Source organism: Anabrus simplex, chromosome 6 (assembly GCF_040414725.1).
Source record: "Anabrus simplex isolate iqAnaSimp1 chromosome 6, ASM4041472v1, whole genome shotgun sequence".
Lineage (NCBI taxonomy): Eukaryota > Metazoa > Arthropoda > Insecta > Orthoptera > Tettigoniidae > Anabrus > Anabrus simplex.
This window is the reverse complement of record NC_090270.1, coordinates 267,082,196-267,097,213: the sequence shown is the minus strand read 5'-3', so window position 1 is coordinate 267,097,213 and position 15,018 is coordinate 267,082,196. Positions and strand designations below refer to the sequence as shown.

At 41.3% G+C, this 15,018-nt stretch overlaps 1 protein-coding gene across 1 annotated transcript in view; it reads left to right on the top strand.

Annotated features, from left to right (window-relative positions):
• Positions 1–15,018, top strand: part of LOC136875969 (uncharacterized) — a 174,031-nt gene that overhangs the window by 37,685 nt on the left and 121,328 nt on the right. The window contains exon 3 of the mRNA XM_068228283.1: positions 9,283–10,512. Coding sequence (XP_068084384.1) covers positions 9,283–10,512 — 1,230 coding nt within the window. The remainder of the gene's footprint in view (positions 1–9,282; positions 10,513–15,018) is intronic.

Below are 15,018 nucleotides of genomic sequence, written 5' to 3'. Positions count from 1 at the left end.
CTCGAATTTTGATAGAGCATGATAAACTTTATATCCCAGGGCGTGTACATAATGCTGTGTACTTTACATCTGCTGCAGGCCTTACCTAACCTCCTGAAAATGACTAAATAGGTAGGAACTGCACCTAGGTTCATCAATAACTCCACTGATTCTAAAATAGCTACCTATATTCTTAACAAAATCCGTGCATGAGCACCTCATCAACACACAAAATTATACATATAATACACACACAAAATATTGCTGGAAAACTCCATATTTACAACAACAACAATGAAAACAGTGGAAAAACGAAAGCGAGAACTAAACTGCCATTTGTAGATAGTCCGATGAACAATGTACATACATGTAGACAAATACCCTTCACTGTCTCTGCATCAATACTACTTGCCAATTCTCATAATCAGCACTTCTAACATCACACAGATACTGTACCTCGTAATACTGTGTTCACAGACTTTAACACTTGTTGTAAAGATATATACATTTAAGTAACACACGCTTGTCGACCCTGAACATAAATTATGGAAAGTCTGAGATAGCTTTCATCAACATATAATGCCAGGCCGCCACAAGTGCCACAATACTTAATGCGCAAGCACTGCACAATCCGTCGATCAGCCACTTTCCACGAACGTAACAAGACTACGCTCCACGAACGTTTGAAGTCCAGTCCATTGCAGCCGTGTCACTCCAGTACCGTGTATCAGCACCACTTCCTTCCCTACAGTGTGTCAGTTGTGGTTCCCTCATACAGTCATGTCGAAGTTTATATAAACATCCGCTTCTCCCTTCCTCTCAGATGATACGTCTGGATTGGTCCTTGCCAGCCAATCATGAGTGATCCACCGTTCAGGGTTGCCCTCAACTTCTTCATGCTCCCAAGACATAAACAAACGCTGGGGTATATCACATGACTCATAGAACTTTCGTAGTACAATAACATTAACAAACACATCTCATCAGACACTGGGATGTCCGCATGAGTCATACGAATTACCAGAGTCCAAGATAGCAATCTTTTCCCACTCATGCAAAACAAATTACTCATACTACATATGTAGATATCTCCCAGCTTACAAATATAAATGACAAAATATACAAATGAAATACTGATGATGATGATAATAATAATAATAATAATAATAATAATAATAATAATAATAATAATAATAATAATAATAATAATAATAATAATAATAATAATAATAATAATAAAAAATCGAATACTGACAATAATATCTCACACTTCTACATATAGTGCGAGGGTGTGATATATGTATTATTACATATTGCATGACTCAGCACATGTAGCGGAGGAGAGTGGACAAGCAGGGCATTGGGAAAGGTAAATTTAAAGCCTCATTTCCTACAGGTATTTGCGTTCGTGCCCTGCACCATGTGAAACACACCACAAAAATAAAATAAAAAAGTTTAATATTCACAGTATGTACGATATATAAACAATTAACAGAATTGAATTATTACTTAACGTATCTCCTCAATGGCCTAAGGGCTCTAAAGTCGAGAGGTAAGGCCCGGCCTGTTACGTCAGGAAATCCAGATTATGTGAAGAAGGTATTTGGTATTAATAGTGATGTACATTTCTGATTAATACCTATCAAAATGCAAATATAACATTATGGATCTACTTTGGACTTAAGCTTTATTAGCCTATATCTTAGGATTGCTATTCTAAACAGCATTTGACACCTGTCAATGCCATAGGATGTGCTTGCAATGTTTACTTTTGTTACATAAATAATGTTACATGGGAATATTATTTCAGTAATTATTTTGTAGTGTGGCGAACTTTGACATATACGAAATGTAGCCTACTATGTTTACTGACATGCTTTATAAAACTAATGCACTGTGCTCACCCGAAACCAGTAGGGGATTTACTACTAGTACTCCAGTTTTGAATGACAGTCGGGTCAGGATACCTTAGCGCCGTGATAATAATACACTGACTGACAGTGACAATGCAACACCAAGGAGGAGTGGTTCGAAAGGGATGAAAGTTGGGGAAAAAACAGAGACGGCACGGACGAATAATTGATGTTTATTTCAAACCGATATGCAGGTTACACAATGCGCACGGCATCGACTCAGTAGGATGTAGGACCACCGCGAGCGGCGATGCACGCAGAAACACGTCGAGGTACAGAGTCAGTAAGAGTACGGATGGTGTCCTGAGGGATGGTTCTCCATTCTCTGTCAACCATTTGCCACAGTTGGTCATCCGTACGAGGCTGGGGCAGAGTTTGCAAACGGTGTCCAATGAGATCCCACACGTGCTCGATTGGTGAGAGATCCGGAGAGTACGTTGGCCACGGAAGCATCTGTACACCTCGTAGAGCCTGTTGGGAGATGCGAGCAGTGTGTGGGCGGGCATTATCCTGCTGAAACAGAGCATTGGGCAGCCCCTGAAGGTACGGGAGTGCCACCGGCCGCAGCACACGCTGCACGTAGCGGTGGGCATTTAACGTGCCTTGAATACGCACTAGAGGTGACGTGGAATCATACGCAATAGCGCCCCAAACCATGATGCCGCGTTGTCTAGCGGTAGGGCGCTCCACAGTTACTGCCGGATTTGACCTTTCTCCACGCCGACGCCATACTCGTCTGCGGTGACTATCACTGACAGAACAGAAGCGTGACTCATCGGAGAACACGACGTTCCGCCATTCCCTCATCCAAGTCGCTCTAGCCCGGCACCATGCCAGGTGTGCACGTCTATGCTGTGGAGTCAATGGTAGTCTTCTGAGCGGACGCCGGGAGTGCAGGCCTCCTTCAACCAATCGACGGGAAATTGTTCTGGTCGATATTGGAACAGCCAGGGTGTCTTGCACATGCTGAAGAATGGCGGTTGACGTGGCGTGCGGGGCTGCCACCGCTTGGCGGCGGATGCGCCGATCCTCGCGTGCTGACGTCACTCGGGCTGCGCCTGGACCCCTCGCACGTGCCACATGTCCCTGCGCCAACCTTCTTCGCCACAGGCGCTGCACCGTGGACACATCCCTATGGGTATCGGCTGCGATTTGACGAAGCGACCAACCTGCCCCTCTCAGCCCGATCACCATACCCCTCGTAAAGTCGTCTGTCTGCTGGAAATGCCTCCGTTGACGGCGGCCTGGCATTCTTAGCTATACACGTGTCCTGTGGCACACGACAACACGTTCTATAATGACTGTCGGCTGAGAAATCACGGTACGAAGTGGGCCATTCGCCAACGCCGTGTCCCATTTATCGTTCGCTACGTGCGCAGCACAGCGGTGCATTTCACATCATGAGCATACCTCAGTGACGTCAGTCTACCCTGCAATTGGCATAAAGTTCTGACCACTCCTTCTTGGTGTTGCATTTGCTCTGTCAGTCAGTGTAATAATGAGAATAAAGGCACTGCATAATCCAGGCATGATGATCAGTTGTTGCTCAGTGATACACTGCCAGTACTAGCAAGGTTGCATACAAGCATGCGACACGTCAGTATACTACGGTAGCGCACCGCCCAGCGTTATCAAACAAGACAGCTTGGCCAGCTACATGCTTCATAGGCTGACACATAAGTTGCTCACGATTGAATTTACATTTCTTTGTCAATTTTCCAGTGAGCTTTCACTAGGAGGAAATTAAAAAATGTCACAGATTGATTTTTGTTTGAGAACATTATGTCCTCTTACAATTTCCATAACTTATTTTCAGACACTATATGTTCACATACTAGCAAGATACCTGTGCTTCGCTACGGTATTATAATGAAATTTATAATTGAATGCTTAACGTTTTATATATAATCCGCCAAAATTCGCGATCTAACTCATTTTCTGAGAGAATCCGCCAAAATTCGTGATCTGACACGTTTTCTGAGAGATTACGGCAAAGTTCCTCCCATTTTTCAATCTTTCCTTCCAGCAATTGATTTCGTACTTCCCAGGCTAGGTCCAGGTTGGATGCCTAAATCTTTGCGATCTTTTCCTATAAGTTATTTTAATATGGATCAAATCCTTGAGGAGATCCGGCGTGGTGTCGTCTTGGCTGCCTTGGCGGTACTGAGCCTGCGGCCAAACTGCAATCGTAGTCATTACCCAGCCAGGTCCCATTTCCAGCGCGGTCTGCACATTTTGATGACGGTCCAGAACATTCTTCTTCTTCTTCTTCTTCTTCTTCTTAGGATGGGTGATATTAGTTGAATTTGTATTATTATTATTATTATTATTATTATTATTATTATTATTATTATTATTATTATTATTATTATTATTGACGATCTGGAACCCATAGCAAAATGCAAGACCGCTACTTGGTGGTAAATTACACCTGCATCATGGCTGACAATGTGACCAGCACCATCGTCGCGCATAGGCAAGTGCGCGAGATTTCTGGCGACACGAATGATATACTTCCGTGAATTATTGACGTTATTATAGAGGTGAACAATTGCACAGTCAATATGATTCATATCGTTTATTTCAAATGTGTTTAAATTTTTATTTATATGCTAGAAGAATCTACTGTAATCTAACTTTATGTACTCCAAAGGAAAAGATGGTTCTTGAAAACAAACCCAGGAAAGATAAAAAATGGTCAGTTTATGATCAGAATAAGTACATTATGAACAGTAAAATCAATTGGTCTCAACTCCTTTTTCACCCCACTGCCATAAGTTGATTTACCCCCCCCCCCCCAAAAAAAAAGAAGGAGATTCCAAATACCAATGTTCACGTCTGTTACATTCAGTTCTGAGATATAAGTATCCCCATAAAAAGAATTCACTTTTTTCACTTCCTTTCACACTCCCCCCCTAAGTGAATTTCCCGTTAAAAATACCTGTCTCTTTAATAATAAAGGATCTTCTAAATACCAATTATCACGACTAACATCTTCAGTTTTTGAGATATGTGTCCACATAAAAGGAATTCAGCACATTTTCACCCCGCCCCCCAAAAATGATTTCGCCCAAAAACGCTTTTTTCTTTGTTTTTAAAGGAGATCCAAATATCAATTTTCACATCTGTAACAACTTTAGTTTTTATTAGATGTAAGTATCCTCATACAATTAATTCAATTAATTTTTCAATTTTTACTTCCCCTCTTCATTGGGTTTTCCGAGAATACGTGTTTGTTTAATTTTAAAGCATAATCCAAATACCAATTTTCACGCCTGCAAAATCTTTTGTTTTTGAGATAATAGTATCCTCATACAAATAATTCAACTAATTTTTCAATTTCCCTCCTCCCTTTAGGTGGATTTCCGAAAACAAAAAAATACATATTCCTTTAATTTTAAAGGAAATTCCAAATACAAAATTTCACGTCTGTAACATCTAAGCTTGTGAGATATCAGTATCCTAATTAAAAGGAATCAACCCCATTTTCAGTCACTTTTACCCCTCCATCCAAGTGGTTTTGCAGAAAACTAAAAATACATTTTTCTTTATTTTCAATAGAGATAAAAAATACTATTTTTCCCTTCGGTAACATATTAAGTTTTTGAGATATACTGTAGAAATGCTCATTTTGAAATTTCACCCCCGTTTTAGTTCCCCTTAAGAGGAGTTTCCAAAAACAAATCACCTATGTTTCTTTACTTTTACAGGAGATTCCAAATACCAATTTTTACGTCTGTAACATCTTACATTTCTGAGATATACTGTAGATATTGTCTTTCTAAAAATTCACCCCAATTTGTCACTCCTGTTTAACCCCCATTAATTAGATTTTCCAAAAACAAAAAATACGTGTTTCTTTATTTTCAAAGGAGATCCCGAATACCAATTTTCAGGACCGTAATATCTGCAGTTTCTGAGATATAAGTATCCTCATTAAAGGCATTCAACCCCTTTTTCACCCTTTACCCCCATCCTACTGGTATTTTCCGAAAACAAAAAAATACGTGTTTCCTTATTTTTAAAAGAGATTCTAAATACCAATTTTTACATCTATAAACTTCAAAAGTTTTTAGATATAGACACATTCATTTTAAAAATTCACCCCCTTTTCACCCCCCATTAATTGGATTTTCCAAAAACAAAAAGTATGTGTTTCTTTATTTTTAAAGGAGATCTCAAACACCAACTTTCAGATTTGTAATATCTTCATTTTCTGAGATATAAGTATCCTTATTAAAGGCATTCAACCCCTTTTTCACCCCTCCTATTGGGATTTTCCGAAAACAAAAAAAAAAAATACATGTTTCCTTATTTTTAAAGATGATTCTATATACCAATTTTTACATCTGTAAAGTTTTAAAGTTTTGAGATATATTTACACACATTTTAAAATTTCACCCCCCTTTTCACCCCCTCAGCGACGGAATATCCAAAAATCCTCTCTTAGCGAGCACCTACATCTTAATATGAATGTATCCCCAAAATTTCATTTCTTTATGTCCAGTTGTTTTTGCTCGGCGATGATGTCAGTCAGTCAGTCAGTCAGTCAGTCAGTCAGTCAGTCAGTCAGTCAGTCAGTCAGTCAGTCAGTCAGTCAGTCAGTCAGTCAGTCAGTCAGTCAGTCAGTCAGTCAGTCAGTCAGTCAGTCAGTCAGTCAGTCAGTCAGTCAGTCAGTCAGTCAGTCAGTCAGTCAGTCAGTCAGTCAGTCAGTCAGTCAGTCAGTCAGTCAGTCAGTCAGTCAGTCAGTCAGTCAGTCAGTCAGTCAGTCAGTCAGTCAGTCAGTCAGTCAGTCAGTCAGTCAGTCAGTCAGTCAGTCAGTCAGTCAGTCAGTCAGTCAGTCAGTCAGTCAGTCAGTCAGTCAGTCAGTCAGTCAGTCAGTCAGTCAGTCAGTCAGTCAGTCAGTCAGTCAGTCAGTCAGTCAGTCAGTCAGTCAGTCAGTCAGTCAGTCAGTCAGTCAGTCAGTCAGTCAGTCAGTCAGTCAGTCAGTCAGTCAGTCAGTCAGTCAGTCAGTCAGTCAGTCAGTCAGTCAGTCAGTCAGTCAGTCAGTCAGTCAGTCAGTCAGTCAGTCAGTCAGTCAGTCAGTCAGTCAGTCAGTCAGTCAGTCAGTCAGTCAGTCAGTCAGTCAGTCAGTCAGTCAGTCAGTCAGTCAGTCAGTCAGTCAGTCAGTCAGTCAGTCAGTCAGTCAGTCAGTCAGTCAGTCAGTCAGTCAGTCAGTCAGTCAGTCAGTCAGTCAGTCAGTCAGTCAGTCAGTCAGTCAGTCAGTCAGTCAGTCAGTCAGTCAGTCAGTCAGTCAGTCAGTCAGTCAGTCAGTCAGTCAGTCAGTCAGTCAGTCAGTCAGTCAGTCAGTCAGTCAGTCAGTCAGTCAGTCAGTCAGTCAGTCAGTCAGTCAGTCAGTCAGTCAGTCAGTCAGTCAGTCAGTCAGTCAGTCAGGACAAGTTATTTTATATATGTAGATATAAATATATATATATATACAGTGACTCGCATAATTATTCGGACAGACATGATTTATTACATTTTCCTTTGTATTAGTGATTTCAGTAATAATAAATCACTGATATAAATTGAATACAAGTTTATGTAAGAAATATACAAACTAAACGTCCATCGTTCTTCTAATGAACACTATCAATGAAAATATAATAATTAAAAAACTAAATAAAACCAAAACCAATATTGCACAAAATTATTCGGACACATTCCTTTTTACTTATGATCCTAAAGGTTCAGGACCTGGTTGTCTTTCCATTCATTTTAATTACTTCCCTGAGTCGATCTGGCATGCTTTCCACTAATTTCCGGGTGTAATCGGGAGATATCTTCTGCCACTCTTCTTGAAGTTGGTTTTTCAGCTGTTCTGTAAATGTGATTGTTGTTTTCGTTATTTCTCTATCAAGTTTGTCCCAAAGGTTCGGTGATTAAGGGGAAGGATGAAGCACCTTTGGGCAATTAAACAATAACCACATCCTTACATTCCAGGTCATATGCTTTGGGTCGTTATCTTGGTAAAACTTGAAATGTTCACCAATCCCCATCTTTTCGGCACTTTTTTCATATTGTCCCCCTGTATTCTAAGGTATTGAAAGTGGTCAATTTTACCTTCAATAAAAACCATTTCACCAACTCCATTCGTCGACATGCACCTCCACACTATTACATGCCCACCGCCATCCTTCACAGTTGCTTTCAGATTTTTCTCTTGAAGCTCAGTATTAGGACGCCGGCAAACTGTTATCCTCTCATCAGACTGAAATATGTTAAATCTACTCTCATCAGAAAATATAATGTCATTCCACCCCTCATTGTCCTCTCTAACATGCTCTTTGGCAAACAGCATTCTCTTTCTTCGATTTATTTGATTTATGAAGGGCATCCTTCTTGCAATATGACCGTGAGAGTTACCTCTTCTGTGCACTCTCCGTATTGTTTAGGGTTGCACTTTCTTTCCAGTGTCTGCGGCAATCTGCGTAACGAGTTTTGGAGCACTTGTCTTGGGTTCCTTTCTTGTCTTTCTGGTGATATAACTCTCTTCTCTCACAGAGAAAGTTCTTGGACGTCTACTATGCGGTAGATGTTCAATCCTATCTTCCTCCCGGAATCTTGTGATAACATCAGAGACTGTACTTTTCTTCATTTGTAACATTTCAGCAATTTGACGACAACTTTTACCTTTGGCATGGTGGAAAAATTACTAGGTGCCGCTGTTCGATTGTGCTCTCTCTTCCTCTGCAGTCCATTTTCTCTTAAGTTGTACACGGTACTCTGACTCACTGAATGCTTACGTTCATACTGTCCGTGGCTCTTCTGTACATGACCTCTGCATGGCAACTGACTTGTGTCCGAATAATTTTGTTGAAGCACGTTAACTGCGTTCTGAGGTTCCAGAGTCACTGGTTCTCTTCTGTTAACTAAAAGTACACATTTCAACGCCGTGTTGAATCTGTCAAACTGGGTTCTGTCAGAAACTAGTTTGCGTGTACAATATTTTCTCTGAAATATAGGGACAGTGTGTAGCAAAGGCTACAATTACTAACGTGTCCGAATAATTATGTGAGTCACTGTATATATATATTTCTCACTTTGAGTATTTTCACATTTTCAAAACACCTTTAAAAATGGTTTATAGGTCATGAAAAATGTAAATAAGTATAAGGTTCTTCAGTATAAGAATTTTGCATAATATCTCTGTTGCAATAAATCATTACCCCTATTCATTTGTCTTGTCAACAGTATCTGAATATTAATAAATTAATAACTAGAAATTACATTCTAGGCAAGTTCATATTTGATGAAATTATTGAATATACTTGTTTCACACAAGCATATGCTTGATTGTTTCAGAGGAGTTTGTTGTGATAAAGGTTTTTTCTTTCTTTTTCCATTTCAGGCATTGATGTCTTTCAACTCCATAGAGCAGGAAGAGAAGCCCAATGTGAATGCAACTGATCAAGACATTGCTGTGCGCAAGATCTCTCTTGGAGTTGTGGATGATATCCGACTGTCTCTTGCTACCACCTCAGACCTGGCCTCCAACAAGACAGTCCCACTGGGTTCCCTTCCGGCCACGGCCTTTCTCACAGGCTCCCTACCTCTCACTGTCTCTATTCCCTTCAGCACACTAACCCCAGGAACACTGCTGTCCAATGGCGCCATTCCACTCAGGGTTTGTTCTTCTGTTAGTGATGTTCCTGCTGCTCATACTTTGAGTAACAGTTTACCAGAGTCATCAGACACTAAGACATCCGTTCCTTCAGCAACAGTTATAACATCTGGTTATCAGCTAGTGTCCTCACTTCCCTCTAAAGATGAATCTCTCACTGTTATATACTCTACTATTCCAAAACTGGATGCACCACTTACTAATTTGCCTCTACCACCAATGTCAGAAGTAAAATCTGGTCTTGCCAATCACATTAGTATACTTACTCATCCGCAGACAAGTGAAAAGCATAATAAAAATGAGCAGACCATCATTAGTATTGACCCTGCTAAAGAAAGTGGTGAAAATTCTCACTTCAGTGACATTCCTACTTCAAATGTTCCCATCAAATTGGACAGTAGTTCTGATTCTTGCTCTGATTTTAGTCATGCAACTTCAATGTCTGGCTCACTCCCCATCAAGTTTCATAGTGACAATTCCTCATCATCTGATATTGTAATCCCTGTGTCAAATGATTTGATCTTATCTAAAGGAGAAGGGCAGACCAACTCTTCTGCAGACATGAGCCACATTCTGACAATTCCTATACCTCCAGGCACAAATGATAGCCTCCCTCTGCCTCTTTCAATTTCAAATAGTAACAGCAGTGCGGCCAGCACAACCACATCAGTATGGCCCAGTTCCACCTCATCTCCAGTTGTATCGTCCAGTTGCATCACCCGTTCCATCATCTCGACACTGCCCAGCATTGTTCCCTTCACATCTAGCTCATCGCAGGATTCCAGCTGCTATGCTCTGCAATCACCAACAGAGATACTTTCTCAGCTGTCCAAAGCAGGTGTCCTACCAGCAATGAGCAGCAGTCAGGTGTCATCAGTACTGTCAGCTCTGGGTTCTGACTCTCATATGGACCTGGAGACTGATGCCAGCCACCACACTGAGATGCTTCCAGCTCAGGTAAGAACTGTAAAATTAACACCATTGTTGGCACACTAATGGGAGTAATCTGCCTGCTGCTTTCTCTTTCTGGATACAATCATTTTACATTTGTCCATTGACTCTGGCTAGAATAAAATGTAGTTTTTACTGGTATACTGTAGAACATCATCCATCTCTTAATTTACTGATCAGTCTTTCCATATTTTAAATAATCAATCCATCATCATCATTGTTGTCATCATCATCATCATCATCATCATCATCATTTCTTTGCTCCAGTAAGCCAGGTATGGGTATCAATGAGCTGCTTCCAATTTGTTCGATCAAACCACACTTGCTTCTTCTGCTGCTGCTGGCCGTTGCTGTATGTGGACGATTTTGCTCTGCACTATAGCTCGCGTAATATGGCAGTCGCAGAGCGACAATTACAGCAAGCTATTAGGAGAGTGGAACAGGGCCTTAGAACATGGCTTTCGGTTTTCCACCGCAAAGTCCTCTGTTGTCCACTTTTGTTGGCTCCGTACTCTTCATCCACAACCTGAGCTTTATTTAGGAAATGTCGTTCTTTTAGTTGTTGATACTTACTGATTTCTTGGGCTCCTTTTCAATAGCAAATTTTTGTGGGAGCCACACGTGCGGTAGTTGGAAGTGCAATGCACTAAGAAGCTGAATATCATGAAGTTTCTTAGCAGCACTAATTGGGGTGCTGACCGCACGGTGCTCCTACGATTCTATAGGGCACATATTTTATTCCGGCTAGACTACGGCAGTGCAGCATATGGCTCAGCAAGACCAAGCGTCCTTGTGAAGCTGAAAAGCATCCCCCACAGCGGGGTTAGGTTGGCAACGGGAGCTTTTTGTACAAGCCCCATAGCTAGCCTGCTTGCTGAGTCGGGTATGCCGCCTTTACACCTGAGGCGCCAGCAAATGCTTCTTTCGTATGCTGCTAATTTGCGACAGATGCCACTTCATCCAAGCTATCCTTGCATGTTCAACAATGGCAACCGTTTGCTGTATGCTGCTTGTCCTCGAGCAACGCAGCCGGTTGGAATACGCTTGAATAGCAGTCACAGATTGTTTCACGTACCTTCGGAACCTTGCCTTGTCAGACAACCAAGTGGGGTACCTCCGCGGTTAGTACGACGACCACCGGGCGAGTTGGCCGTGCGCGTAGAGGCGCGCGGCTGTGAGCTTGCATCCGGGAGATAGTAGGTTCGAATCCCACTATCGGCAGCCCTGAAAATGGTTTTCCGTGGTTTCCCATTTTCACACCAGGCAAATGCTGGGGCTGTACCTTAATTAAGGCCACGGCCACTTCCTTCCAACTCCTTGTCCTTTCCTATCCCATCGTCGCCATAAGACCTATCTGTGTCGGTGCGACGTAAAGCCCCTAGCAAAAAAAGTACGACGACCTGAAATAATCCTGGATGTGCACACCGGCCCGAAGGAAAACACAGACCCTTCGATTTATCGGAGGCTCTTCCTGTCCGTTGTTGGCCGATATCCAGGTTCAGTCATCGTCTACATGGATGGTTCACGGACAGAAACGAAGGTGGGTTATGCGTTCGTTGTCGACAATGATAGGTTTCTTTTTGCTCTCCCGGAAACCTGTAGTGTGTACACAGCAGAGCTCTATGTTATTTATGAAGCTCTGCGGTACGCATTGTCCAATGAGCGCCGACACTTTCTTGTGTGTACTGACTCTTTGAGTTTGCTACAGTCTATTGATACCTGTTTCCCTTGGCACCCTCTGGTGCAGCGGATCCAGGACCTGCTGGTCGGGTGTTTGGATGCCGGCACCAGAATCATGTTTCTGTGGCTCCCAAGCCACATGGGCATAGAGGGAAACGAGTTAGGAGATCAGGCTGCGAAGGAGGCAGTTACACTGCCCCTGTTGCCTTTCAAGGTTCCAGCAAGTGATATTCGCTCTCAGCTGAAACATCTGGTTATGTCCCATTGGGAGATGGAGTGGCAGGCCACTCCTCTTCCAAATAAGCTGAGAGCATTTAAAGGTACTACGAAGGTATGGAGGACTTCCCTTCGGACCTCTTGGAGGGAAGCAGTGGTATTATGTCTTCTTCGGATCGGCCACGGTATCCTGACTCACTCCCGTCTATTGAAAGGAGAACCCCCTCTGGTGTGTACTTGTGGTGATCATCGTACCGTGGTACACATCCTTACGGAGTGTGTGGACTGGGCTGATCTGCGCCGTAGTCTTAACCTCCCGAGTACAGTCTCCCTTATCTTGCGAGATGATGAGCAGTCAGCAGACCTCGTCATCCGCTTCATGAGGGATAGTGGTTTGTTTTATCGTGTGTAATGATGTCCTTTGCCCTAGTGTTTTTGTGTCAATTTCGCTTTTATCCCATTGACTTCATTTTAGTTTGTGTTGCATATTTTATTGTGTTATTTTAACGTCTAACGTAAATTATGTATATATATTTGTACTTCTAGGCAATGCCTTATTCCTTTGTTTTCTGTATTTTCTCTTATTTTCTATTTTCTCTTATTTTATTAGAAAATAAGGCATTGCAAATTAGATTCACTGATTGTTTTAATCTCATACTCATTTTTCTTCATCACCAGTTTTTTAAACTCTAGTCAGTGGATACATTTTAAAATTTTAACTATTGTATATCATGTTGTCCATCTCATTCCATTAGGGGCCGATGACCTTCGATGTTAGGCCCCTTAGAACAACAAGCATCATCATCGCCACACTTGCTTCCCCAGTTTTTGTTGCTATCCTGTATCTCTCTTTGACTAAGTCTCTTAAGATTTGTTTTTCCAAATGAATCTAGGCCTTGTAGTCTTTGCCTGGGACATTCTGTTTTCACTTTACAAAGGTGAAAAAATGAGAGTATCCTCCTAATTCAATACATCATATATTCCATCATTAGATGATGTATTGAATTAGGAGGATACTCTTATTTTTTCACCTTTGTAATGTGAAAACCGTCAATACGGAATGATTCTAATATCTTGTAATGGGACATTCTGATCAAAATACATTCTTGGGGTCCTGTTAAGGACCATTCTCTTGATATGACCATACAATCTCTGTCTACCTTGTTCTAACGTCGGCAATATCCTTCCCAAGCCAAGCTATTGGCAAATTTCTTCATTCCATCTGTTATCTGTTCTTGTTTTTTCTAGACAATATTGTAGAAACTTCATTTCAGTTTCTGCGAGTCTACTGTTGTCTGATGCTGTTGTGGTAGCTGTTTCATGTTCGTAGGTCAAGATTGCTAATAGATAAGATTTTATACAGTGTAACTTTGGAGGCTAGGGGGGGGGGGGGGGGAAGAATATCCTACAGAAGGTGATGAACTGAGTGGTAGAAATGTGAGATGCTTGTATTCTATTGCCAATTTCATGTTTCATTGTGTTGGAAGAGACATAGCTGCCTAAGTATTTGACATTGGCATTGAATTTGGAGATGAATCTTATCAGTTTTCCTGCTCATAATCAAGCCAACAGTCAAAAAGTCAAACTTTTTCTTCCAATAATCGATAATTTTCAATAATTCCAGTTAAAATTCTGTGTTCCGGCTAGAAATTACTTTATTTACTTAAATATATTGCACTATCAAATGTAATACATATCCTAAACCTTTTGATGCTAAAATCCAGAAAGAGAAAAGATACCAGCAAATTATAATATGCACCTATTCTAAAAATACACATTGAGTTTAAGAGAGGCATCATAGGATTTTCTATGCTTTTTCATGTCCATTGTGTCCAGTAAACATAAACTGATGCTAAACAACAAACTAGTGAACTTCGTACTAACACTGATCGACAGTGACTTATTCGAAATGCAAAAATTGAAAAAGGCACAGAAGGAAATGTTGTTGGTTTATATGGATTAGGCATCCAAAATGAAGCAGTAAAATGGCTTTTTAGCTTCTATTATTCCAACAATCTATTCATTGCCAATAATATACTGTATGTTTCAAGCAGCCAAATTGTCACTTATACACCTGGACATCACCTGATGGAAAATATACAAATCAGATTGACAATATTATTGGTTCTAGAAGATGGAGGTATGCTATTACAGCAGCAAAAACTTGGAACGGCACAAATTATGGATTGGTTTATGTATTGCTGATGTGTAAATTACAAGTCAGACTTTAGGCGCGTCCAGACTTTCAACAGAACATCGTAACGCAACCGCGTCGTGCTCTTGTCTGGACAGTACTGCATAACTTCGTTGCGGAATCTTAGCCCGCAACATGAACGATACGGAACGAGGTTCGCTGCGTTCCACTGCTTGTCGGTTTTCCCGTGTCACATCAAAGAACTGCGCGCACGGAAGTTACAGCAAGCTTGGACGTACACAGGACCTCGGCGCGTAACACGCATTCGCCTCTGTCTGCTTGATCAGTAAACATGGAGTGGACCGAGCAGAAAACACTGCATTTTATTGAAATGTACAGAGCTAAGGAAACTTTGTGGCTAGCTAGCCATCCCAGGCATTTCAACAAACTTTTAAGGAGTAATGCATGGGAGGAGCTGGCGA